Source organism: Vombatus ursinus, unplaced genomic scaffold (genome assembly GCF_900497805.2).
Source record: "Vombatus ursinus unplaced genomic scaffold, bare-nosed wombat genome assembly UNPS02010219.1, whole genome shotgun sequence".
Taxonomy (NCBI): domain Eukaryota; kingdom Metazoa; phylum Chordata; class Mammalia; order Diprotodontia; family Vombatidae; genus Vombatus; species Vombatus ursinus.
In genome coordinates, this window is record NW_020949997.1 from 12,136,725 (window position 1) to 12,162,803 (window position 26,079).

Here is a 26,079-nt window from a genome sequence, read left to right on the forward strand (position 1 = left end):
TTGAAGAGAAAGGGAGTACATTCCAGGTAAGAGGGCTAGCTTGAGAGAATGCATGGAATGGTCATTTGAACAGAACATACACTGAGTAATGTGAAATGAGACTTTAAGTTAGGTTGAAGGCAGATTCTGGAGGACCTTAAAGAACAAGGTGCATATGTTTTCTCTCAAAGGTACTAAGCCACTCAAAGTCGGTTTGTTTTTTTTTTCCCCCTTTAAGTCATGGTATGACTGTAATTTTAAGATTTTGGCTGTTGCATTAAGATGAATTCATGAAGGGAAAGACTAGAAGTAGAAAGGCTAGAATGCGTAAACAAAAGCAAAATTATTATGATAGTCCAGATGAGTAGTGGTAGTGTAAAAGGGGAGGGATGCAAGAGATGTGAAAGTTGAGGGGAGTTGACAACTAAATTCTTTTTCTCACTTATCACATCCAATAATCATACCCAGGTTTTGACCTTGGACAAATGGAAGACAATGAGTGGTGCCCTGATGAAAAATGGCAAGGGGTAATGTTGAGGTGAGGGAAAGTGATGACATCTCTTTTGGAAATCCTGAGTTTGAGATGCCCATAGGATACTAAAGATTCTTCAATTCTCTTATTAACTATATCCCCGCAGAACAGAAGAAAACTCTTGTTATTAGAATGTTAAATTACAATGTAAGCAGATACAGTACTCTCCTTGCTTTTCTTTACAATTCCCACAAAGTTCTTCAGTTAACAATGATGTCATTATTAATGGGGTAAAGGTGTCATTCTACAAATTTAGCATTTTCCATACTTATGATGGTTATAACCAGCAAGATTTCTATAGAACTCAATATTAGATGTACTATCATGATAAAATGTTCTAACTTTAATGTTGCATCTAAGACACTGCAGTATATTTAACTTTTACATAACAGAATTAAATGTACAAATTATTTCTATAGGAGTTTCAAAAAAAATTCTCTATGCTGTCCCTACAATACTATGATTATCAGTACTGAAATAGGATTAAAAATTTACAGACAATTGAGGAATCCAAAGTTATAAAAAAACACTTTTAACATTTTAATACATATTTTAAAAGTATTTTAATTTTAACAGTATACCATAAAATAGCTTACAGATCCTTGCTTTTAAAATTTGTTTACACAATTAAAGATAGTTGATTGTGCTTTAGTCACAATAACTACTCAAGTTTTATCTGAGTCTAGATTTACTCAGGTTTTATCTGAGTCTAGATTTCATTAAGTTCTGGATATAAAGAACTTAATAGCTACAGCACAGTTAACTTAAACATCCATTCATCAAAAGATTGAACAGGTAAAATTTTATTGTTCCTTGAAAAATTACAAAAATTTAAGACCACCAAACTATCATTAAATAAAAATCTAGTATCCAAATTCCTTGAGTGACTGGTTTTTTCAAGAAAAAGCAAGTTAGTGTTAGGTTTTTCCCTCTCTCCAAGAAATTAAAAAAAAAAAAAGTTGAAACCCGAGGAGGGGGAAACAGCCTGCAAATTTTTTATTCTGGATACAGATCTAGAATGCAGTTTTTAAAATTGTAGTTGTGGTGGTGAAACTCTTTATGTCACTTAATATTTTACTAAAAATAGCTTAAACGTGTGACACTAATATATGAAATGATCAAATTACTGCAAGAAGAGCAGAACACTTTCTCCAAAGAAACCTACATGTTTAAAGTACTTTCCGGTGGTTTCATGAAAACAAAAGAAAATACTACTATCCCATACAATTTTTGTTCATAGAAAATTCAGCAAAATAAAACTTAAAAGGAAACACAAGTGATAGGCTAAAATATTTTGTGGTTCTATAAAATTCTTGACATGAACACATGGATTTACACCAAGGACCATATCCAAACCAAAGTACTTCACCAAAATATAGCCAATTCAAAAACTGGAACACTTGTATTAGTACTGTAGAGCTCAAACTTGACAAAGTACATCTTTGATTTGTTAGTTAAAAGAGCACCAGCAGCAAGTACAACAAAAGAGATTCTCAAGGAATACTGCAAAAAGAAAAACAGGAGCATCTGTGAAGTGCAATGAAATGATTATACTAGGAGTTTTAAATACCTGCTAAAATCTTTTAGTTATTAAAATACAACTCAGTACTAAAAATTTGAGTTGGGGGCATTTGCAACACCTCAAGTAAATGTATATTTGGAATTCTATAGTGTTACATGTTTGTCATAAAAAATTCTGGTCTTAAATAAGAAAATCTGGATAATTATGTCATCAACAAGTGGCAACAAATCAAGTCAGGACAATTTATCTAAGCCAAAATCACTACAATGAATTCCAAATATTCCCACAATCACTACATCTTGCCGGATGAATCAAACTGCTTCAGCCCTTAACAAATTCTCAAGTTCTTGTATAATTTTTAAGCACCTTGCAACAAAAAACTGCTCTACTGCTGGATTCTTTGGTAACAATTACACTTGGAATTTCAGAAATGACGTTACTTGTGGTCTTATTTGTAGAGCTAGTGAAGAGACTACTATTGGGTTTATAATTAAAAATTCCTAATTGGTCCTTTTTTGTGCCCAAGTGATGTTAAAAATGAGCTCAACAATACACTTTTTCAATATGAAAAAGGCTCGCATTGCAATGATCCCAAAGCTCCAATTACTTGGCTTGATTTATCAGGGAAGACACTTTGCAAAATATGGTCCCAATATTCTTTCATCAAGGAATCAACTCAACTGGAAAAATATCCTTAGGTATTTTTATCACATAAATACATCCACACAGAAGCTTAGGTGGATTCAGACAATGAGAAGATTGTGGAGGACCTGTTCACGGAAAATTAAGAAACTGAACTGGTAACTGATGGGTAAAAACTAGGTTCAAAAGAGCTTATCTGAACTTTTTTTAAAAAATAAGAATAATCAAGCCTTCGCATAAATACATCAGATCTCTCAAAGTAGAATCGTAACTGTTGAGGAAAAGTATATTTGAGATCATGCAGATCAGGGTTTGGAAAATGAGATTTTAAAAAATGTTTTGATAAAGATGTGCAACTACTAGGGATTTCAGGAAAATCTGGGGATGTCACTCACAAAAGCCCATCTTTTCTTTGTGTGCCCACTGGAAATTCTGTATCTATGCTATTGGCATGGTTTTGAGTACAGGCAACGTGTATGCAAAGTCTCTCCTACGTTGGATTTTCTTGGCAAACTTGAAGCAATCATGCTATGTTTGACAAAGCATGAAGTGACGACTGAATTGAGTCCGTCTGTGTATGTAGTACTGTAAGATCACTTAGTGTGGTAGCTATGAGGGCTTCCTGGGGGACTGCAGGATCATCTGATTTACAGTCTGGATCTGTGGGAGGACTGTTTTCATGTGAAGCAGTCAGAGTTCCTTGGACTGCAGTCAAGCTTTCAAAGGGGCCACTTTCTGCCAACGAGATCAGCTTTTCTGATATTCTGGGAGATGGATAGTCCTCATCCATTTGTTCAGTTTTATGGCTGTCTTCATTCTTGGGTGAACCTTCAACAATAACAAGGAAAGATTTCCATGGTGTGTTCTTATCATGTATCTACAAAGAAAACACACAAACATCATCATTAAGTAATTCAAGGAATAACACCAATAAATTTGATGTCTGATATTTATTTCTTTAAGGGTCTAGCCTTTCTTTTTTTTATTTTTTGGCTAGGCAATGGGGTTAAATGACTTGTGCAGGGTCACACAGCTAGCGCATGTTATGTGTCGGAGGCTGGATTTGAACTCAGGTCCTCCTGACTCCAGGGCTGGTATTCTATCCACTGTGCCATCTGGCTGCCCCCAAGGGTCTATCCTTTCAAACGAGTAGTGTGTCTTCTGTTTAAACTGGGGTTATGTGCACTTTAGTTTTTATCTCTACAAAATTGGATCTAGTACTAAAATAATTGGAAAATGCTCAGGAATCCTTAAAAAGAAAATAGTTAACTTGTTTGGGCAAATTTAAAACTAGTTGTTCCAGGCCACACAGGAAATGAGATGAAATCAATTATCCAAACTCATCTGTCCTACAAAAGAAAGGGGAAAGAGGGGGGAGAGTATAAATGAAATTACCTTAAAAATACAAGCCAAGAACCATAACCATAAACTTAAGAGATTTATACCAACCTATTAACATCATTATCATCTTCATTAAAAAGTTTTCAGTGGGCCAATGATAATGAATGTTACCCACCTCCTAACAGAGAGGTAAGAGACTAAATGTTCAGAATGATATACGCTTTTTGGACATGGCCAATGTGGGAATTTGTTTTGCTTAAGGTTGTTGTTTTTTTATTTTTCCCCTAGTGGGGATGTAAGAGGGAAAGAAAAAAAAATGCTTGATCTTTGAAAACAATAAAAAAAAAAACTTTAAGTGACTAATCATGCATTATGCTTTGCTTAATTCTGTATAAAGAAAACTACTCTATTCGTCCAAATATAGGTAATATTCCTTCCCTCCCCTGGAAATTTTGCTAATAAAAATCCTGAGTAAAGCTTGCAATGAAGCTGTTAATGTCAGAGATGCAACTTAAACTTTACTCTTTTCCCAACAGCAGCAGAAGTGTTAGCATGTTTTTCCCCTCACAATCTTGAACACATGCTAGAGGAACTTATGCTGGATGATCACGAAACAGAGAAGACAATTAACTTCTGCTTGCACACAGCCAGTGATGAACTATATCTAAGACCCAAGCCCCTAATCAATAGGAATCTCATTGTAATGACCACAAAATCTTTTTGCCTTATGTTCCTGAAACTAGAAGCAAAAAAATTAGGGAAGGATGATGGGAGGAGACCTCTGGAATACTCTTATCCAAAAAAGCTATAGTTCCTTTTCCACTTACAGATGGTCCTAAAGCTATTGCAAGAAGCTTGAATAGGTAAGGAAATGAAATTCATTCTCACAGAGCACACAAAGAGAGGCAGAGGTGATACGAGGGAGAAGGGGCAAGTGAGAATGACATATTTGTGCTTGGCCTCTTTGAAAGTTCTGAGGTCCAAGTAATCTTGATCAGAAAGTTGTTAGTTAGGGATAGACTTCAGAAAGCCTGCATTCCAGCTCAATGTGGGGGAGAGGAGAGAGGAAGAAGTTCGCACTAATTCCCAGAACGGAAGTATGTTCTAAACCTATAGCCAATACAACATGGTGAAAACAGATGAATAGAATGAAAGGATGGAATGGGATTGCAGAAGGGATTTCGAGGGGGGAGAGAGGGGAAAGGAAGAAGACAGTATCATTTGTTTATTTCATTGCTATCACATGTGGGGCCATCAGTGAGGGAAAAAAACTGGCATGATACTTCTTTCCAAAAGTTCATGACACTAGCATCCCCTGGCTTGATGAGAAATAATTGTTACACTTAATCTGAACAGAATGTTCCTGAGGTAGAACTTTGATCAAAATAGGGTAGAAGATAACAGAATTTAGAAAACCTCAAAATGCCATCTTTTGCTAGTTGCTAAGGCTCTCATTTGAAATATAAATGGGAAATAGAAGAATTTTGTTTGTCCTTTGTTCTTGAAGAGGATTGTGACATCAGGAGGTGATGCCATAACATGCAAGTGAGTAGGATTTAAGTGAGGGAGGGCTGTGCAATGTCACCAGTCTCACTTTCTCCTCTGGAGCCATCTGGGTCCAGAGGCCAGATGCAATGAGAGACTTTGGCCTTTTTAAGCTACGGTCTTTAACAGGTCTCAGTTTGACTGAGGCAACTCCCAATTAGTGATTAAGGCTAGGTAAGAAATGAGGCAGGGAAGGGCCTTTTTAACCTACAAAAAAAAAAATGAATCTGGGTTTCTGGCCAAAATATAAACAATTGCTATGTGTATTTACTCTGAGCCGATCAAGTAAGGCTTAGCATGGGATCGACCTTTGGCCAATCAATGACAGCCAGAGTGATATGGGTTTAAAGCATGGTCCTTAAGAAAGAAATCTAGCCAGCAAACCCCAAGATATCTTGTAAAGCTTCAGTGATCAAAATTTATATTCCTTTGGGAAGAGTACTGGCAAGTAAGGGTATGATACCCTATGTTTACAGAGGAATCTGACAGTTACATATTTCATGAAACTGCATTAAATATATTTGAGCAACTTAAAAACTCTTTACATAAAGTAAGTTGATTTGTTTTAAATGTTTCAGGACTTTTTCTCATACTTTCACACTCAATTTCTGATGTTCACTATTCTAAATTTCCATATATTTCAGTACAATAGCTCATTTATATATTTTTAGAAAAACAAAAGCTCAAATAGGCCAATATTTTAATGTGGTGCTTTTATGTAATTATTTTTAAGTTTTTTTTTCTTTCAAAGAGCTTTCATTTCTGGGATGCAGTTTATACTGGACCAATTCTTGGCCTTGAAGTTATCACACCACTATTGTTCTTCTCCTTAAAAAAATAAGAGAACTGAAAAAGACTATCTAGTAGCTAAGAGAGCTTACACAAAATTATGAGACTTTAATTATAGTTATAATGCACTGGTTCACTGAATTGAAAAAATATATTTAAGAGGAGAAGGAAGTAGATGAAAGGGAACACAGAAATCATATATTATATATTCCTCCTTACTGAAGTATGCCGCCGTAGAGTGGACTTGTCTGTGAATGTCCGTCCACATGCATTGCACATGAATGGCTTCTCTCCTGTGTGGATTCGATGATGACGCTGCAAGGCATTAAGCTGCGTGAATTGCTTACCACACTGATCACAACAATATGGACGTTCACCTGAAAAAAGAAATACTATTTATTGGTGAGATCTCTAATGTCAAATATAGACACAATTTACTAAGCACACTCTTAAAGGTCTACTTTCAAACTATGATGTTCTCTGGGACATAATTAGGCAAGAGAAAGGACAAGTGAGAGCTATCTATTTGTGTTTGCCTCCTCAGTCACAAAAGTCCCAAGCTCTGAGATCCAAGCAATCTTGGTCAGAAAGTTGTCAGTTCAGGCTAGGCTTCAGAAACCCTGCATTCCAGTTCAAGGTGGTGGAGAGGGGAGAAGGGAGAAGTTTGCACTTAATTTCCAGAACAGAAGTGTCTTCTAAACTTATAGCCAACACAACATGGTGAAGGTAGATGAACGGAATGAAAAGATGCTATGGGATTGCAGAAGTGACAATGAATAAAGACAGGACTTTCGTCAATTCCAATTTAATTTCTAAATAACATTATACCAAACATCTTGAACCAAGGCCACAAGTGCCAGAGGGTGGCACACCTGCAAGTAACATTAGCTCTATCAACCAAATCTATGTTAAAGTTTGCAGCAGAAAGGAACCCAAATCTTGTAGGGTCTAAAGCCAGCTCTATGGATGTTCGTACATGTAGCAAAAGAAACCCAGTTACTTGATAGTTTTTTTTTTTAACTTAATTTTTAAATTTAAATCCCATCCCTCTCACCCATACTAGCTGTGTGACTCTGGGGAAGTCACTAAACCTCTCGGAGCTCTAGGCAATGCCCTAGGACTTTGTACCAACCTGCATTGGTAGAGGAAGTTACTCATCATGGGGTTGCCTGGTAAAATCACAGGTTTAAACCCTAGATAGACAGATGGATGGAAGGATAGGCAGACAGAGATATGATAGATGGAAAAACCTGTAACTTGAGCACAAATCATAACTTTAACATTTTCTTGTCCATATGCCCATGCCCACTCAAAAAAATCCCACACTTGGGGATTTACTTGGTAAAAAATCTCGAACACATAAAAAACAAAGTCTTTCACCATGATACCTAGAAAAAGAGAAGTCTAACTTACTATCTCCAGACTGAATTAATTACTACTCTGATGCCTCCATTTCCAGCCACACTAGAAGCCAGGAAATATTAAATGTAAAAAATGGCATTTGTCCTTACTGAATAGAGAGCCAACTTTGGAGTCAGGAAGACATAGATTAAAGTCTTGTCTCTGAGACATACAAGCTGTGTGAGTCTGACCAGAGCCACAACCTCTCAGTGCCCCCAAGCAACACTTGAAGACTTCCAGTTTCTGGTGAGATGCTGATCTGTAATAGGTAGAGGGAGCTTTCACACTGGGACTTCTTTACATTGATGAAATCACTGGTCTACACCAAAACCATGATTAATATTCCCACTGAAACAGTACAGCTTTTTTTTTTTCAGGTTACAAATTGGATAGCCCATTCCATTACCTGAGGACTCACACAAACCTGATTTATAAACATTCAGTATGATTGACAAGCCTGGCTATGGCAATGGTCATAGGAACTCTCCTCCTCATTCCCCTTTTCTCTAGATCCCACCACTATCCCCAGAAAATTCCACTCTTCATGCAGAGTTACTGATTTTGTAATAAATCAAATTGCTTTTGCAATAGTAAAGGATCAACATCTTTGATAGGTCAGTAAAACCCAAGAGACATCATTTTCCAACTCTGCCCAGATGAAATAAATAGTGATAGTGACAAAAGAAACCAGTGCATGAGGAACAGCATCGGCGGAGCAAAAAGGAGAATCTTTGAAGATTTACCAATCCCTGCCTTCCCACAACCTTACACTGAGTCTTAAACTGGTTCTAGAAGGTAAGAAGGGCTAAAGGAAAGGGAATGTCTGTCCCTACTGAAGGGAAAAGGAAAGAAGTGTGCTTACAACCTTGAGTTCTAAATGTATTCCTCCACTCCATCCCCCAAAGTGATCACATATGGTAGTTAGGTTTTATGCTTCTGGTACTATACAAATAGATTGGCAGCTAGATTGAGAACCATACCACAACAGAGAACATTATTTTCTGTGGGAAAAAATGTTCCAAGGTACAAAAATAAAGATTTACATTTACATTTTGGGATTGAACCTATTTGTAAACTGAGGACACTTTTCCTGCAAAATAATTCCCTTCTCTATATAGTTCAAGTCATACCTGTATGGACTTTAATATGCTGGTAAAGTGAATTCCTCTGTGCAAATGTCCTGAAGCAAACTTCACATTTAAAGGGTTTGGATCCTGTGTGAATCCGATTGTGATGTTTCAAATACTCCTTGGAAGCAAAACTTTTGCCACATGTTTCACACATGAAAGGTCTTTCCCCTAAATGAAATATGAAAACAGATTTAAACAAAAACTTCTAATAACATACATAAAACAGAGATAGATAGAACCAACATGTATTTTGGTAAGTCATCATTGTTAATAACACATACCATTCAATAATAACTATCAATAACTGAGCCGATGCTTGGTAAAGCTAGAGTATAAGAGTTACCCAAAACTAATCGAGATTTTACAAGCAAGGGCCTTTAACCTTTTAATAGACTCTTTTAGCAGTTTGAAGACTTATGGGCTCCTTCTCCAAATGTTTTAGAATGAATAAAACATATCAAAATACAAAGGAAACCAATTACATTGAAATTCAAGTATCAAGTATTAAAGAAAAAAAATTCATAGACCTTGGGTTAAGAACTCCTGCACTAAAGGTATAAGTACTGCCTAGATGGTTGTAGTTTCTGAATTTTTTTAGGTATTCCCTCAAATAAAAGAATTATAAGAGAGGATTCTGGGAAGATGGCAGAATAAGGCAGGAAATTACCTGGCTATCCCAAATTCTCCTACAAATAATTCAAAATAATGCCACAAAGTGAACTTTAGAGCACAGTGGCAGAAATAATTAAAAGTTAAGGTAGAGCAGCTGTCCAGCCTAAGACAACTTGGGAGGAAGTTAGGAAACACCTGACCACCTAGAATGGTGGTCTGGCCTGACTGAAAGCGCAGACACCCCTTATCAACAAACAAAGGGGAAAGAGGGGATAGCTGTGTAGGTGGCGCCTCTGCTTCAGGAACTTTCGACTCACAGACTGTGTAGGGGTCAGATGGTTGATGAGGGCAAGAATGAAGGGCTAGGAGTGGCCTCAGGGCCCAGGTACACTGATCACATGTGGTCTCAGGCTATGGCTATGAGCAAGGAGTGAATACATACTGATGAGTGAGGTTGCAGAGGGGCAAGGGCCCTGCTGGCTGTGGTCATTCTCAAGAGAGCAGAGTCCCTATTCCCAGGGCAGAGGGGTGAGCTGAAGCTTGCAGCCCCTGGTGGGACTGTAGGGAGTAAAGGCATTTGGGGTGACAGTATTGCTGGGGGCCTTGGTCACAGCTAAAGAAGAGTACGTGAGGTCAGGTGCCCAGAGAGAGTTCAGAAAACAATAGTATGAAAAACCTGAAGCCTGAGATAACACCTCAGGACTAGAGCCTTATTCTAACATAAAGTTAACAGCCAAGAAATAAGCCACTTTAAAAAATCAGCAAGCAAAAGCAAGAGAGAGCCCAACCACAGATAGCTACTATGGCAATAAAGATCAGTGTTCAAACTCAGAAAATGACAGTGAAGTCAAAACAGCTACTTCTAAAGCTACAAAGGAAAAAAGCCAATTGTGCGCCATCTTGGGGAGGGTGGTAGGGAGGAAGGGAGAGAAAAATTTTAAACTCAAAAGCATATGGAAGTGATTGCTGATAAATCAAAATAAATTAATTTTAAAAGAAAGAAAGAAAGAAAGAAAGCCCAAAAAGCATTCTTGGAAGAGCTTAAAAAAGATTTTTAAAATCAAGTAAGAAAGGTTGAGAAAAAATAGGGAAAAAAGTAAGAGTAATATAAGAAAAATCAAGAAAATAAAGTCAACCAACTAGAAAAAGAGATCCAAAAACTTACCAAAGAAAATAACTCCTTAAAACTTAGAATTGGGCAAGGGGAAGCTAATGACTTCACAAGATACCAAGGAATAAAACAAAATCAAAAGAATGAAAAAAATAGAAGAGAATGTGAAATATCTCATTAGAAAAACTGACCTGGAAAACAGATTGAGGAGAGACAAAATAAGATTGTTGGACTACTTCAAAGTTATGATAAAAAGAATCTAGACATTATACTTCAAGAAATTATTAAAGAAAATTGCCCCGAAGTTTTATAACTAGAGGATAAAATAGAAATTGAAGAAAATCCACTGATCACCACCTAAAAGAGAGATCTTAAAAATGAAAATTCACAGGAACATTACAGCAACATTTCAAAGCTCTCAGGTCAAGGAGAAAATACTACAAGCAACTAGAAAGAAACAATTTATTTAGTGTCATGCTAGAGTCAGTATAACACAAAATTTAGCAGCTTCTACATTAAAAGACTTAAGGGCATGGAACACGATATTCTAAAGAGCACAGGAGCTGGGTTTGCAACCAAGAATAACTTACCCAGCAAAGCTGAGTGTAATTCAAAAAAAAAAAAAAAAAAAAAAAAAAAAGGATATTTAATGAATTACAAGACTTTCAGGTATTCTTGAGTAAAAGACCAGAACTGAACAAAAACTCTGACCTATAAGAATCAGAAGAAACATAAGAAGGTAAACATGAAAGACTAATTATAAGGGATTTAATAAAGTCAAACTGTTTATTTCTTATATGGTAAAACATTATCTGTAACTCTGTAAGTCTTACATATCTGTAAGAATGTTATCATTACTAGGATGGTTTAAGAGTATACATAGATAGAAGACTCAGGGTTCAGTTGAGTATGATGGGACTATCCTAAAAAATAAAAATTGCTGGGAGGAGGTAAAATGAAACAATGGAAGAACTGTTACAGTAGACAGTAGGAGAGGGTAGAGGGCTGGTAGTGCTAGAACCTTATTTTCATTAAAACTGGGCTTAAAAGGGAGTAACATATACATCTAGAAGGGTATAAAAGTCTTCTTAATTTACCAAGAAATAGGAGGGTGAGGGGACAGGATAAGGGAGGGACTCTTAGAAGAGTGTGAAGATTAAGAAATAGAAGGGTAAAAGGAAAGAATAAGAGAAGGATTATTAGAAAGGGTGCAGATTAGGCAGGCAGTGGTCAAAAGCAAATTAGACCTCTGAGAGGGATAGGGGAAGAAGAGAAGGATAAACAGTGAGGAGAACAGCATGGAAGGAAATACACAACTAGTAAAGTAATTCAACTACAAAGAACCTATGAAGGAAGATGCTACCCACCTTCAGAGAAGGAATGGATATACAACACTCACTCACTCTCTCTCACTCACTTTCTCTCTCTCTCATCAAATGGTGGTCTCTTCTAGTGTGTGGTGGGGAGGGAAGGAGGGAGGGACTTATATCAGAACTTAAAATGTAATTAAAAAAATTAATTTAATTTAAAAAAAAGAATTATAAACTTCTGATATAATGAGTTGCTTGATTATTCCCAAACAAGAATGTCTATGGGGGCAAGTAGGTGGCGCAGTGGATAGAGTTCCAGCCTTAGAGTCAGGAGGACCTGAGTTCAGGTCTGGCCTCAGACACATGACATTTACTGGCTGTGTGACCCTGCACAAGTCACTTGGCCCTCACTGCCTCACCAAAAAAAGACCAAAAAAAAAAAAATGTCCACGGATCTTTCTCAGAAACATAAAAATAGATTTGGGAAGAGGAAAACTACTGCAAAGCATATATGAACAATTCTTTAAAAAAAAAAAGGGGGGGGGGGTGGAGGAATGTCCAAGATAAAGATCACTTTAGTCATCCTGGACTGTGTGTACTCATGAAAGCAACACTATTCCACATAAATACTGTGTTAAAATATTTATTTTCTTCTCAGGGCATTCTGGTGAATGATTAAGTGTTCATCCTTTCATCCATTATGATCACTATTATTTCATATAGTTTCAGAAAAGCTAGCTACAGTGATACAAGAAGAAAAAGAAATCAACAGAAGCATAGCGGGGGGGAAAACCTCACTTTTGCAGATAATATTATATGTCCTATCTTAAGAACCCAGAAAATTTGTAAACTAAAAAAGTAAATGGAATAATTATTTCAACAATGCTGAAAGATGTAAAATAAATCCACAAAAAAGCCTGCATTTCTGTATACCCCAACAAAATACAGCTGGAAAAAGACAGAAAAATTCCATCACAAATAACTTCAAAATACATAAAATATTTGGGAATTTACCAAGACACACTTTTCTGTGTTGATAAATGCAACTACAAACCACCCTTTACACAAATGAAGACAGAAGAAAATAACTGGAGATTCAATAGGCCACAACAATATAATAAAAATTAAAATACTGCCAAAATTACTCATTTTGCTATGTCAATCAAACCACCAGAAGATACCAGACTTAGGGAAAATAACAACAAAATTCATCTGAACAAAAAGTCAAAAATCTCAAGAGAAATAATAATGAAAAAAAAGTGGGAAGTACCAAATATTAAATTATCAAAAATTGTAATCCCATGTTTGATAAACCCAAAGACCCCAAATGCTGAGGTAAGGACTCACTATTTGACAAAAATGTATGAGAAACCTGGAAGGCAATTTGATAGAGGTTAGTCATAGAATATCTCATACCATATATCAAGATAAGCTTCAAATATATATGTGTAACTTAGTCATAAATGATGATTATCATAAGCAAATTAAAGGAGCAAAGAAGAAAATGCTTCTCACAACTATGGACAGAAGAAAAATTCATGATGAAATGATAAGAATCACTGAAGATAAAATGGGCATTTTAGATTATATAAAATTTATTTCATTACATCAAATTACATAAAAATGATAAGTGGGGAAATATCTTTGCAGCCAATTTCTCTGCTAAAGGTATCACATCCAAGATATATAAGGAACTGATTCAAATTTATAAAAACAAAAGCCATTCCTCCAACTGATAAATGATCAAAGGATAAGAACAAGGAGTTTTCAAAGGAAGTAATCCAAAAAATCAACAGCCACATTGGAAAAAATGCTCCAAATCACTACTAATTAGGGAAATGAGAATTAAAACAACCTAAGGTTCCATTTCACACCCATCAGACTGGCAAAGATGACAAAAAAGGAAAATGACTTAAGAATTTAAATTGATTTCCTGTCATTTTTAGTTGATCCTATTTAGAGTTAATTGATTTTGTCCGATAATTGCCTAAGTCATGGTTCTTTGTCTCTGAATTTAATTCAGAAATTCAGCTGGCCTGTAATAAGTTAAGTTTTGAAATTCAGTTCTCCTACTAATCACTTTCATTCTTGTCTCAAAGAAATCTGCTATCCTTAAGGAATGCAGGTGGACACCAGAGAGTCTAGTCCACTATCTCTAAGCACGAAAGTGTCCTCAAACAATAAAAATATTTTAGTTACAGGAGTTCAGCTTTCCTCTAAATTACTTCAAAGTTTATAATTAATGGGAAAAACTACTATCACCATACCTTCAGCTCCTAGGAAAATATCAAGACATCTGGTGTTATCTCTGAGCACTGAAGCTAGCTGTAAGAGATGTATGACGTCCATGCTTGCCTGTACAATTAAGGAGGGTTCTATCTGCCCCCAGGAGCCAGGGAGTCAGCTATCTCTCTTCTGCTATCAATTGTCTCAGGATGCAGGTGAGTCCCATAAATCAATCAAGGATCCCTCCAAAACAGAAAGGAGGGTCACTAGCCCACTCTTCTTAATATAACCAATCATGTTGTCCTCACCTCCATGATGCTGCCAAATGTATAACTAACTGTATTATTTTTCTCACCTACTCAGTTCTGTTCTTTATTCTATGCATATAAAAAGGAGCTGTGTCTCCTTGTCTGAGTCTTTTGACCTAACTGAGGTAGCCATTTGACCTACTTTATTAATAGGTTAGTGCTGAAAACACTTGACAGCAGAATCTGGCAAAAAAAAAGGCTTAGACCAACACCTAATACTATATATACCAAAATAAATTACAAGAGGATATATAAAAAGGCCACAACACCAACAAATTAGAGGAGCAAGGAAGAAATTGCCTTTCAGATCTATGGATAAGGGGAGAGCTCACGACTAACCAAGCAAAAGGATCAAATAAGAGGGCCAATTTTGATTATATAAAATTTAAGTTTTTTTTGCATAAATAAAAGCAACTTAACTAAAATTAGAAGGCAAACAGGTAACTAGGGGAAAAAATTACTTGTGGTAAGTTTATTTGATAAAATTTGATAAAATATTCAACATATACAAGGAACTGGTTATGAGATTAAGAGCCATTCTCCAATAGATAGTCAAATAAGCAGTTTTCAAAGAAAGAAATTCAGGTTATCAACAACATTCTGAAAAAGTGCTCTAAATCACTAATGATTACAGAAATGCAAATTAAAAGCAACTTTAAGATTCCACCTTAAACCTAGTAGACTGGCAAAGATGACAAGACAAAAGAGGGAAATGAAAAACATTGAAGGGCAATGTTGGTGGAACTGTGAAATGGTATAGATCTTCTGGAAAGTTAACTTGGAACTACACCTATAAATCTATTATACTGTGCATACGCCTTTGACTCAGAAATAGCACTACTAGGCCTATACTTCGAAGAAATCAAAGAAAGAGGAAAAACCTACATGTACAAAAATATTTAAAGAGCTTTTTGGTAGCCCAAAACTGGAGACCAAGGAAGTGCCCCATTTGGGAATGGCTAAAATTATTTGTAATATATGAATAAAATGAAAAAGCATTGTGTCAAAATAAATGATGAAAGTTTAAGAGGAAACTAGGAATGTTTCTACATACCGATATAGAATAAAGTAAGCAGAACTAGGCAACATATCTAAAAAAACTAAAAAACTAAATAGTAAAAACTAAACTAGTAAGAACTAGGAAAACAATCTATACAAAACAATATTGTACAAAAAAACAAGTATAGACCACTTTTTTAGAACTCTGATTAGCGCAATAATAAACCATGAGTCCAAAAGAATGAAGAAACACCACTCTTTTCCTGCCAGAAAGGTTCTAAACTTAAAATACAAAAAGAAGCATACATTTTCAGAAGTGGAGAATGTGGAGATTTGGTTTGCAAATATCTATGGAGGGTTTTGCCCTCATTTCTCAATTGGAGGGGCGAAAGGGAGAGGCAGATTAAGAAAAAGAGACTGCTTGAAAAAGAATTATAAGTAGCAGTGTCAAAGACACCCTATTTTAAGAAACCTTCAAAATTAACAAAAAAAGTCCAACATATTATTACAAGGAAGCTAGGTTGTGCAACAGATAGACATGGAGTCAGAAAGACCTGAGTTCAAATTCTCTTTCAAAAACTTACTACTGGTATGACTGACCAAGCCACTTAAGCTCTCTCTGTTTCCTCATTTGTAAAAAGGAGGATCTATTAGCATTATCTCACAGGGTTACTGTGAGGATCAAATGACATAACATATGTAAAGCACTTTACAAACCTCAATGCACTATGCAAATGCTAGCTATTATATTTGTTGCTATATTAATTATGTATGCTACATTATTTTAGTTTATATTTAGGATATTTACATTGGTGTATATGTTAATGAAAGTATAATAAATTTTAAAAGAGGAAAGGAAGGAAAAAGTGGAGATGGGGAGAAAAGGGAGAAAGAAGGAATTTTTCTTTTATTCCTCAATTTGTGGGTTGGGAGTGGGATAGAGAGTGAGGAGTTAAAGATAGGGTTGCATCCACACATCCCTCAAAATAAAGAAGGGGGGGGCAGAAATATTTTTAAAACATAAGCGTCTGCATTTCTGTGTATTACCAACAAAATCTAGCTGGAAAAGATAGAAAAATTCCAACACAAAACTTCAGAGTACATAAAATATTTGGAAATTTATTGAGAACAGAAGGAAGGCTAAAAGAAAGCACAAGCAAACATGCTGAATTTATTGTAATTCCAAAAGCAAGCTATACATAAAAAAAAAAATACTTTGAACTAAGAGTTTATCCTTCAACTCAACTCATTTTTATAGCCAAGGAAAGACAGGTATCACAAAGCAAATGAAATTCCCAAACAATACCAAACATGTCTAACAAGGGAGACCTGTTTTTTAAAATTATAAGTCATTAAAATAGAAATTAAATCTGAACACGTACACTTGGTATTTAAGTCTCTGATAAAAGACTGGTATCTCTACCTCTAAGCTGTGTCTAACTGAACTTTTGACACTTTTAACTAGGGATTCATGATGTGAAATTACCAGGTAGAAAAATCAAGTCACTTGTTTTTATAAACTGAATATTATGTCAATTGACATCTCAGTTATCTTTCTTTTAATTTCATTTTTACTTAGGTTTATATAAGACAGAGATAATTTTACAAGCAAGGAAATGAACAATTTCACAGATGATCACTGGAGTAATTTTTAAAGATTCTTAATTAAATTCTCTATTTTATATACTTCAAATTGCCTGGAAAAGGTTCTCAATTATTTGAAATTATCGTGCTAAATCAGCAAGATAGATGTAAACTCCTAAATAAGTGGGGGCAGCTGTAGCATAATGGAAAGAACACTTGAAATCAGAAGACCTGGGTCTGAATCTTGGTGCTCATCTACATAATGTTAGGCAATTCATTTAATTATTTTGGCCCCGTTTGGCCATTTTAAAACTAAGGGATGTTCCAGACATTTCTAAATTCCTTCTCAGTCCTAGCATTCAGTGATTCTGTGACTTTTTCTCTTACACGTATGACAACAGCACACTTACCTGTATGACACCTTTTATGATATATCAGCATGTGGTTTTGAGTGAATCTTGCACCACATTCATCACAGACAAAAGGTTTTTCACCAGTATGAATTCTGAAATTACAACATTCCAGTATAGTTCAGAGTGCTTTTTACTTCAAAGTTCACCCCTGTCTCTCTCCAACTAAAGTACCCCACATTCCAATCTTCTTGAAATAAATCTCGATAAAAGCCATCTTTAGCAGACTAATGAAAAGTTCAAAGTAAATGGAGCTATCATCTTCACAAAACAAAATCTCAGATACTAAAATGATTATCTAATAATTTTATGAACATTACTCTATGAATTTTCATTTATATCTGTTGATTCCTCTTAAAAGACATCTGTAAAGAGACATCTTCATATATTTCTAGTTTGGCAAAGTTTTAATAAACTTCCATAAACTGGAAAATAATCACCACTATCTCAAGCTATACTCATTAAAAATCCCCATGTAGCATAATTAACCACAAGTTTCTAAGGAACCAATTTTTAACTGCCACAAGATTTCTAATTCTCAAAAAAATATTAGGATAGTATTCATTTTCTAAGGAATCACTTTTTGATTAACTGTAACATATCTTCGAACTTTTTTTTTTGCTTTTTGATGAGGCAATCAGGGTTAAGTGACTTGTCCATGGTCACACAGCTAGTAAATGTCAAGTGTCTGAAGTCAGATTTGAACTCAGGTCCTCCTGACTCCAAGGCCGGAACTCTATTCACTGCACCACCTAGCTGCCCCTACTTTTCAACTTTTAAGAAATTCATGATAGTACCTTATTTTTATGTGCTATAGAACCAATCAAAAATGGGAAAATGACCTTAAAAAGATATATAAACCTAATATTAGAAAGCAAATATGTATGGATTATGAGATTTTAACTACCACACTTCTGCCTCCTACCACCCTCCCCACTTCAAAAGGCTGAGATAAATAGTATTCCTCATCCTACCGACTTTAAAAGTCAATTCTTTCTGTCTCAGAGATAGATTCATGAAGACATGGTAATTACAAGGGTTTTGTTTGTCACTGACTTACCTTCAGATGCGGGGAATTAGAAAAACTCCAAATCATTGTTTAAAAATGCTTAAAGAGACTGTTATGGAAATTTGTTAAAATTCTTTAACCCAAGGTCAACTAGGTGATACCAAAAAAATAAACGAAAACCTATCACATTTTCCCTAGAGATTGCATAATTAAGCAAGCAACAAGTCTTTATTAATCACTTCCTAAGTGCCAGGCATAATATTAGTATTTCAAAATTCAAAGATGGAATTAATGCAAATATGTACTCAAGTTATCAAGTACTGACTGGGGCCTCCTTGTGGCTGAGGAGCCCTAATGCAGTCTCTAACCCTTGATTCCAGTTAATATTTACAGAAGAATAAATTCCAACTCTTCCTTAGAAAACATATGGGGAGAACAGACCTTTAAGCCACTATGGATCTTCTAGTTATGCAGTACAGGGCTATGGATAAGTGTTCTGAGAACTACACATGCCCTCTCCTGGAGCCTGTGGTCTCTATGTCTCAACACTGATAAGTTTTCCAGGTCAGATGGCAGAAGATCGTGTAAATTTAGCCAGATGGATCAGGAGTTCTTAACCTTATTTGTCATGAACCATTTTGGCAGTTTGGTTAAGTCAATGGACCCCTTTCTCAGAATAATGTTTTAAATGAATAAAATAAAATATGCAATATTACAAAGGAAACTAGTTACACTGAAAGTTTCATCAAAATATTTTTTAAAAATTCATGGATCCTAGATTAAAAAATTCTGCTTTACATTAAGCTTGTGGAAATGACAGTTACTTTCTGCAATTCCTAGGCAAAGAAAAGGTATACCCTCCACAGACTCTCCAATCCAGAAACCACAAATTAACCATTCTTTCAGTCTTTAAAAGGCCTTAATTCAAATAAGCAAAAAACTCTGGCCAAAGTCATAGCTCAGCTTTGCTTTCTTTAAGCATAAAAATATTATCTGGAAATAAAAAATACTGCATTTTATAAGGATGCTTCCTTCCGATGTCACAAAGTGTTGTCTGAGTCCCCAACCCATAACTTTTTCCACAAGTACAGTGAATACTATTCATACCTCATGTGTGTTTTCAGTGCAGAAGGCTGAGAAAACTTAGCTTCACACTCAGTGCACCCGTATGGTTTGTCCCCTGTATGAGTCCGTTCATGAAGCCTCAGAGCTGTTTTGGAGCTCAAGCCCTTGCCACATTGCTGGCACTGATGGCGCTCCCCCCCACCTTCATGAACCTGAAGAATATGCCTTTTAACATCTTTCTTCCTCTTGAATTTTTTTCCACAGAGTTCACAGGGGAAATGGCGCTCACTGCTATGAACATGGCGCTGATGGCTCTTCAAATTACATCGGTTTGCAAATGTTTGGCTGCAGGTATCACAGCGATAAATTATTTCAGCAGCAATGCCATGGTTATGTTTGATATGTTTCAGGAAACTCTTCTCATACAGAAACTCTTTTTCACAGGTGGTGCACTTAAAATTGCTCTTTTTCTTATCATCGTCTTCCTCAGCTTTTTTCAAAGCTTCCTCTAACTCAAAACTGGCATCACATTCCTCATTCTTTGGCTCCACGTTTTTTGTCACTGGCTCTATCACCATCTCCACATCAAGTATGCTTTGGTCTTCTGGAGATTTGTTCTCCCCAATATCATCTGCAGCATTTTTTTGCTGTTCTCTGAGTCTCCTTGTGTACTTCTTCTTAGGGATTTCAACAAATACCTTCCTACCAGCCAGCCTTCCACTAGCTCTTCTAATTTTAGGATAGGGAGGTTTCATAACTTCTTTTTTCTTATCTACTTTGTCCTTTGACTTTCTCAGTGGTGTCTGTGGTATTAAACCATTGCTATTTCTTTCTCCAGGGTAATCTGAAGAACCTGAAAGGTTATCAGCATTAGGGACTTCTACCATTATACTCGACTTAGAATCAAGTAGAACATCATTTGTTTGAGAGTTATTATTCTCTCCTGGCTCCTGAGACTCTGAAAAGTTCTGAAGCTCTAAAAGTACTGATTCTAACATCTGTTTCTTTAACTGAAAACAAGTTTCAGATAAGTCTAAACACTTCAGTTTTTCAGCCATTTCCAACATTCTCTGCACACGGTCTTCTTCTACCTGGACCTTTGCAGTATAGACAAACTCAAGAAAAGAAGCAAAGTCAACAACCTGTACTTCATTTAAATATACATTTGTCCTTGTTCCATCCATAGTCGTCTCATTAAGGAACATCTCCTTAAAAAACTTGCTTGTGGCTGCCAGTACAGCTTTATGAGCCACAAATTCTTCTCGTACGCCTTGATATTCCACACTAACAGTGACATCACACAAGTGACCAAGAAGACGTAATTGATGCATTTCATTCAAAAGATTAATTGGCGATGATTTAGACTGTAGCAGAACTGCACCACTTTCCATCTTTCTTTCTGAAAACAGCTTTGAAAAGAAAAAAATAGTTAAAATAGGATCAATTATTGACAATAAAATATTAAAAAAATAAATGTATTGTTTTAATTTTATAAAGGCTATAAAAGGTTCAAGGGTCCTTCCACCTCCTCCAACCTTAAATATAGGCATAACTCAAAACCTAGTCACTAGCCCCCTCTACTCTTCTATTCTCTCTGAGAGCTCATCTAAAAGATTTCAATTATCAACTAAATGTGGATGACTCCCATGGACTTCAACCCCAATAAAAATTTCATCTCCACCTCTGGAACTATACTGTACTCTGAGAGGTGGACTTCTGTTTTATCTTGATCCAGGCCTTCACTCCACTGGCAATCTCTCGAGCATGCCATAACTCCTGCATTTGTTCCCCTGCTTTCTATCACCTGTTTATGTGTTATCTTTCCCTATCACAATGTAAATTTCTTGAAGGACTGGCACCCTCTGCTTGACAACAGTAAGTACTTAATAAATGTTACAGCTACTTTTCTATCAATGATACTGAACATAAATTCCAATTATGTATTTTTCTATCTTCTTGCTAGGCACTTCTACTCAAATACCCTGAAAAAATAATATTTCATTTCTCCAAATTAATCTCCACCTTCAGTTACTAAGAAACCATTTTCCTAGTTATCCACAACTTTATTATACGTCCTCATCCTCAATCCTTGGCTACATCAACAGTCTCCCAACTGTTTTTCAAACAATGCTGAATTAATCTTCCTAAAACAATCTTCACTGGTTTCCTAACATTAAGGAACAAAATTTAAAATCCTTAACCTGGCATTAATGGTCATCCATAATTCAGTAATTCACAAATATGTTGTCAACATTTAGTTTCTTTATCTCCTATTACTTCCCTAATAGAAACGCTCTGCTGCACCCAAGGTGGCCTATTTCCCCTAACATGCTACAACATTCCTCTCTGCTCTTTGTAGAATACTCCCCTAATTCTTTTCCAGTTCTCTATGTGTTACTATGCCTTCAATTCCAGTTCAAGTCTCACACCTTCAAGGATGTATTCCCAGATTGCTCAATAGAGAATACGGTCACTTAGCTGAGAGCACTTCATTGTTATGTATATTTATACACACACACACACACACACACATTTACATTTCTCTCTCCCCAGTAAAACTGGAAGTTCCTTGAAGGCAGGGACCTCCTTTTACCTATCTTTGTATCACGTTACACATATGAGGTACTCAAATAAATGGTATTGGTTGATGTTAAGTATGAAAACCTGGTGGAGCTAATGGAAACACTGCAAATGGCATGAAATACGCATAGCTAAGGCTTGGCTGGGCCATCAGACTTCAAGATTTTTCACCGCGTCATTAGAATAACTTCGAAGAGACCAAATCCATCCCATATGTACCTGTCTCCTGGCTACGAGATGTGCCCTGTCACCTTGGCTTAGGAGCCCCGCTTCCACAAAGTTGGAGGGCTGCAAGATCGCCTGGTTCCGCACCCTTACCTAGGGACAGGTTTGGCACCTGCACTACCCAAGGGGGCCGGGCGTCGGACTCAGATCCCCGACCACGTGAAGCCCAGGATGGGCCACAGGGGCAGCCCAGCCCAGGCCGGCTGGGAGCGCGGTAGCCGCTGAGCAGGGCGAGGGGAGGGCACTGCCCCAATCCCCGGTAATTTCTCCACACTCGGGGCCACGCGTCCTTACCAGGGCCCCTCCCGTCCCCGCCCGGCGGCTTCCCTCGCCGGCTCCTGGTCTGCGGAGCCCCCAAGCCCCGCGCCCCTTCACCTAGGCCCGCGGGGGCGCCCCCACGACATAGGCGGGCCAAGGAGGACCAGGGGCAGCCGCAGCTGCGGGGACGGAGGGGCTTGGAACCGGCCGGGACACTGCTCTGGGGGCCGGGGCCGGGACACTCACCCGGCGCTGAACATCCGCCTGGACGAGGTCCGGGGAGGAGGGATATGGGGAGGAGAAGGCAAACGGGAAGAAGAAGGAGGCGGCCGCCCGGGCAGCTCAGCTCCCTTCTGCTCGCAGCTCATTGGCTGCCAGGGCGCTCCCTCCCCCCGCTCCACAGCACGCGCCTCTCCCTCACCGGCCGTTGCCCCTGCCTCTCCCCGCTCCCCTCCGGGAGGAGGGGATTGAGGGGCGTGCTTCACAGTTCCTTTCCTACGGCACCCGCCCACAGCAACTACCAGAGCGACTTCGGGAACGCCATCTTGGGTCATACGGCACGACCACGCTGGGGTCACGTGGCGGACGTGCGCTTCATGATTACGTCATGAGCGCCCTCCAGAGCCGCTAGCTCCGCTTTTCTGGCTGCCTCGGGTGGCTCCCAGAGTGAACGCTGCTCCGCTGCCCGCGGGCGCTGCCCTTACGGCTCCCCTCCCGCCACCCCGGAGGCAGGTGCAGGGCGCCTGTAACGGACGAGGTGCGAGGGGCTTCCTTTCCCACGGCCGCACAGCTCCCATCAGCCGGGGCTCAAACCGCGATCCTGGGGCGGGGGCGGCTCCCCCGTGCCCAGACCCAGGATCTTAGGAGTGTCTTTGCTGTAAACCGCACTCCTCTTTCCTGCAGCGCCCGGCGGGGCCGCCAGTCACTAGGTGACAACCCAGACCCAAATGAAAAGTCTGGGCTTCCAAGATAATGGTAGCTCCGCTCACTGAGCCCAGAATCTCCATGCCACCACACCTTGCCCCTGCAGAGACCCCAAATACCCATGCGGGCGCTCAGTCTCCAGAATAGATTATAGACCAACTTGAAAACCTTCCTGAGCGTCCTACAAACATCACAGGTACCATGTCCTTTTTAATACCTGTTCTAATCCACCCTTTATTCAGCACCCACAGTGTAAGTGTGGGGCATCTTGGGAAAGTGAGAGTGCTGGCTGGCTTCTGGAAAACCTAGGTTAAAATTCAGCTTTAGATATTTAAAGGTTTCTCTCTGCATGTGAAGACTTTTCCCTAATCAGAGGGAGTCTCGGATTCATTCATTCAAAGGCAACAAGGAAATGCAAAATGATTAAAGATAAGTCAAAATAACCGACAGCTGGAGTGTAGATAGAAAATGCTAAAAGGCCTCTGGGGCATAGGAGTAGAACCCAAGAGTGAAGTAAGGGAGGAACACTGACAATTCATCAATGTTTGTGCAAAGCACTGTGCTAGGTTCTTGGGATACAAAGTAAAAAATGGTACAGTGCCCTGACCTCTAGCAATGGATTGAGATCAGGAGGCACCATAATCCATACTGTTTCCATTTAATCCCATGCCTTGTTATTTCAATGCCAGTAGGATGTGCCATTGCATTTAGTTGTGATGATTCAAGTAAGTATTTTTTTCAATCGAAAAAAGTTGTATAAATTAGGCCCATGTCTTTGTCAATAAAAGCAGCTAAGTGGTGGTGCAATGGATAGACTGCAGGGCCTGAAGTCATCCTCCTAAATTCAAACCTGGCCTCAGACACTTTGCCCAGTGACCCTGGGCAAATCACTTAACTTAATCACTTAATGCCTCAGTTTCCTCATCTGTAAAATGAGCTGGAGAAGGAAATGGTAAACCACTCCAGTGTCTTTGCCAAGAAAATCCCAAATGAGGTCATGAATCCACAGGACTGAAATGACTCAAGAAACTTTGTCAATGGCTTTGCATCTTATCTAGATGTTTTATTTGTTTTAAACACTGATTCCTATAGCTAACTGTTCACAGCTTAGAAAAGTTATTGTTCAAAGTTAAGCAGTGAATTAGTCTTACCTGTTTAAAAGGATGAAACTCATTTTGCTTAAAGTTTTTCCTCTGAACACAAGCAGTAACTGTCATTTGTTTGATCCTCTGGCTCTAGTGGTAGTGCAGTTAGCAGTAAATCTTCAAGAAATGTTTATCACCTAGCTAAAAAATGAAGGCATTTGCTACTGTAATGTTGTCCTAAAGGCATATTATATACAAAGAATGCTACTTTCTTGTAGCTTTAAAGAAAAACTTCCTACTCTTTAAAGAAGAGAAAGGTCATTCTATAAGCTCTAGAACAGCTAGTCAATCAGAATACAATGATTCCATAAAAATAAATGAACACCATTAGCAGTCTTCCTTTCAAATATGATAGACACAAATACTGAGAACATAATGTTTGTAGATTATATATGTGTTTCTAAGTTCTGTGACCTTTGGCCTGTGACCTTAGTTTCCCTATTGAAATTAGATGAACCAGGTTATATTAAACATGGTAAAATACAAACATGACACTAAAATTGTATTTTCACTTGTGGTTCTTTGTGATTTCCTAAACTGCTGGAAAGTTTATACAAAATTATAAATTCATGAATAATTTTCTATCGTATAATATCATTTTGCATTGTAAGAGCTATTCTGTCAATATACATCATAATTCAACCATACTGTTTGCTTAAAGATTCAAGTAAGATGTTTACAAAATCTAAGACAACCACATCAATATTAGTCAAGCAAAAGGTAAAATTTCACTTTCCATTTTTATTCATTTCTAAAAATCCCTAAATCCTACCATTGCACGACTGATTTCATGTTTTTATTCTCAGAAAGCTTCTAAAATGCATTCTATACATATATACAAATAAATTAGTCACTAAGTAACTGATACCATATCACTTTCCCTAGAATTAGCTTAATATAAATATAAACATAAATGTAATCGTTTATACAAATGGTATGTAGAATTTAATATAAAAGATTATTAGTGGCATAATACATTTTATAATATGTGAATAAAAGTTCCAGGAACTAAAATCTATTAAAAGAAACTTTTTTTTTTCTTTACTGATGAGAGTCTTATATCACTTCTAAAAAAACTCAAATGACTTACCATAGCATCAAAATGAAACATCTACAGCTGAACTACGATTTAAAAATTCCTGATCATGTTTCATTATGTGATTGCAGTTTATCAGTACAGATCTTATTGTTACATATATACCAAGGAATGATTATTGGTACTAGTAGTAACACTGGTGGCTATGACATTAGCAGTTTTCACAACTGCATTCTCTGGTTTATACAATCTACCTTGGTCAACTGACCAAATTTCAGGTGTTGGCTCCTCATCCATACACACATCTGATAAGGTCTCAATTTTTGACCAATTGTGGTCTTTTTTAGTAGTAAGATCTATCAGGAAACTTCTCCAATGTGCATTTCGATCATGGAT

General features: G+C 37.4%; 2 protein-coding genes across 8 annotated transcripts in view; both read right to left on the reverse strand.

Annotated features, from left to right (window-relative positions):
- Nucleotides 1–1,027: 1,027 nt before the first annotated feature.
- GZF1 (GDNF inducible zinc finger protein 1) lies at nucleotides 1,028–26,036 on the reverse strand. 5 transcript variants are annotated; one of them, XM_027853877.1, is made up of 7 exons: nucleotides 25,952–26,036; nucleotides 24,654–24,788; nucleotides 19,558–20,924; nucleotides 17,442–17,536; nucleotides 8,882–9,049; nucleotides 6,570–6,727; nucleotides 1,028–3,552 (listed from the first exon to the last, which is right to left on the reverse strand). In XM_027853877.1, the coding sequence occupies exons 2-7, from the start codon at nucleotides 24,717–24,719 to the stop codon at nucleotides 3,199–3,201; spliced, it is 2,208 nt and encodes a 735-aa protein (XP_027709678.1). In that variant the 5' UTR covers nucleotides 24,720–24,788; nucleotides 25,952–26,036; the 3' UTR covers nucleotides 1,028–3,198. The 5 variants fall into 5 exon arrangements, with proteins under 5 accessions (XP_027709678.1, XP_027709681.1, XP_027709679.1 ...); XM_027853880.1 differs by lacking the exons at nucleotides 24,654–24,788; nucleotides 25,952–26,036 and adding an exon at nucleotides 23,000–23,091; XM_027853878.1 differs by lacking the exons at nucleotides 24,654–24,788; nucleotides 25,952–26,036 and adding an exon at nucleotides 22,825–22,935.
- The window catches only part of LOC114037075 (GDNF-inducible zinc finger protein 1-like), a 37,660-nt gene continuing 36,994 nt past the window's right edge, over nucleotides 25,414–26,079 (reverse strand). For all 3 annotated transcript variants that reach the window (XM_027853874.1, XM_027853876.1, XM_027853873.1), the window contains one exon: nucleotides 25,414–26,079. In XM_027853874.1, coding sequence (XP_027709675.1) covers nucleotides 25,837–26,079 — 243 coding nt within the window. In that variant the 3' untranslated portion in view covers nucleotides 25,414–25,836.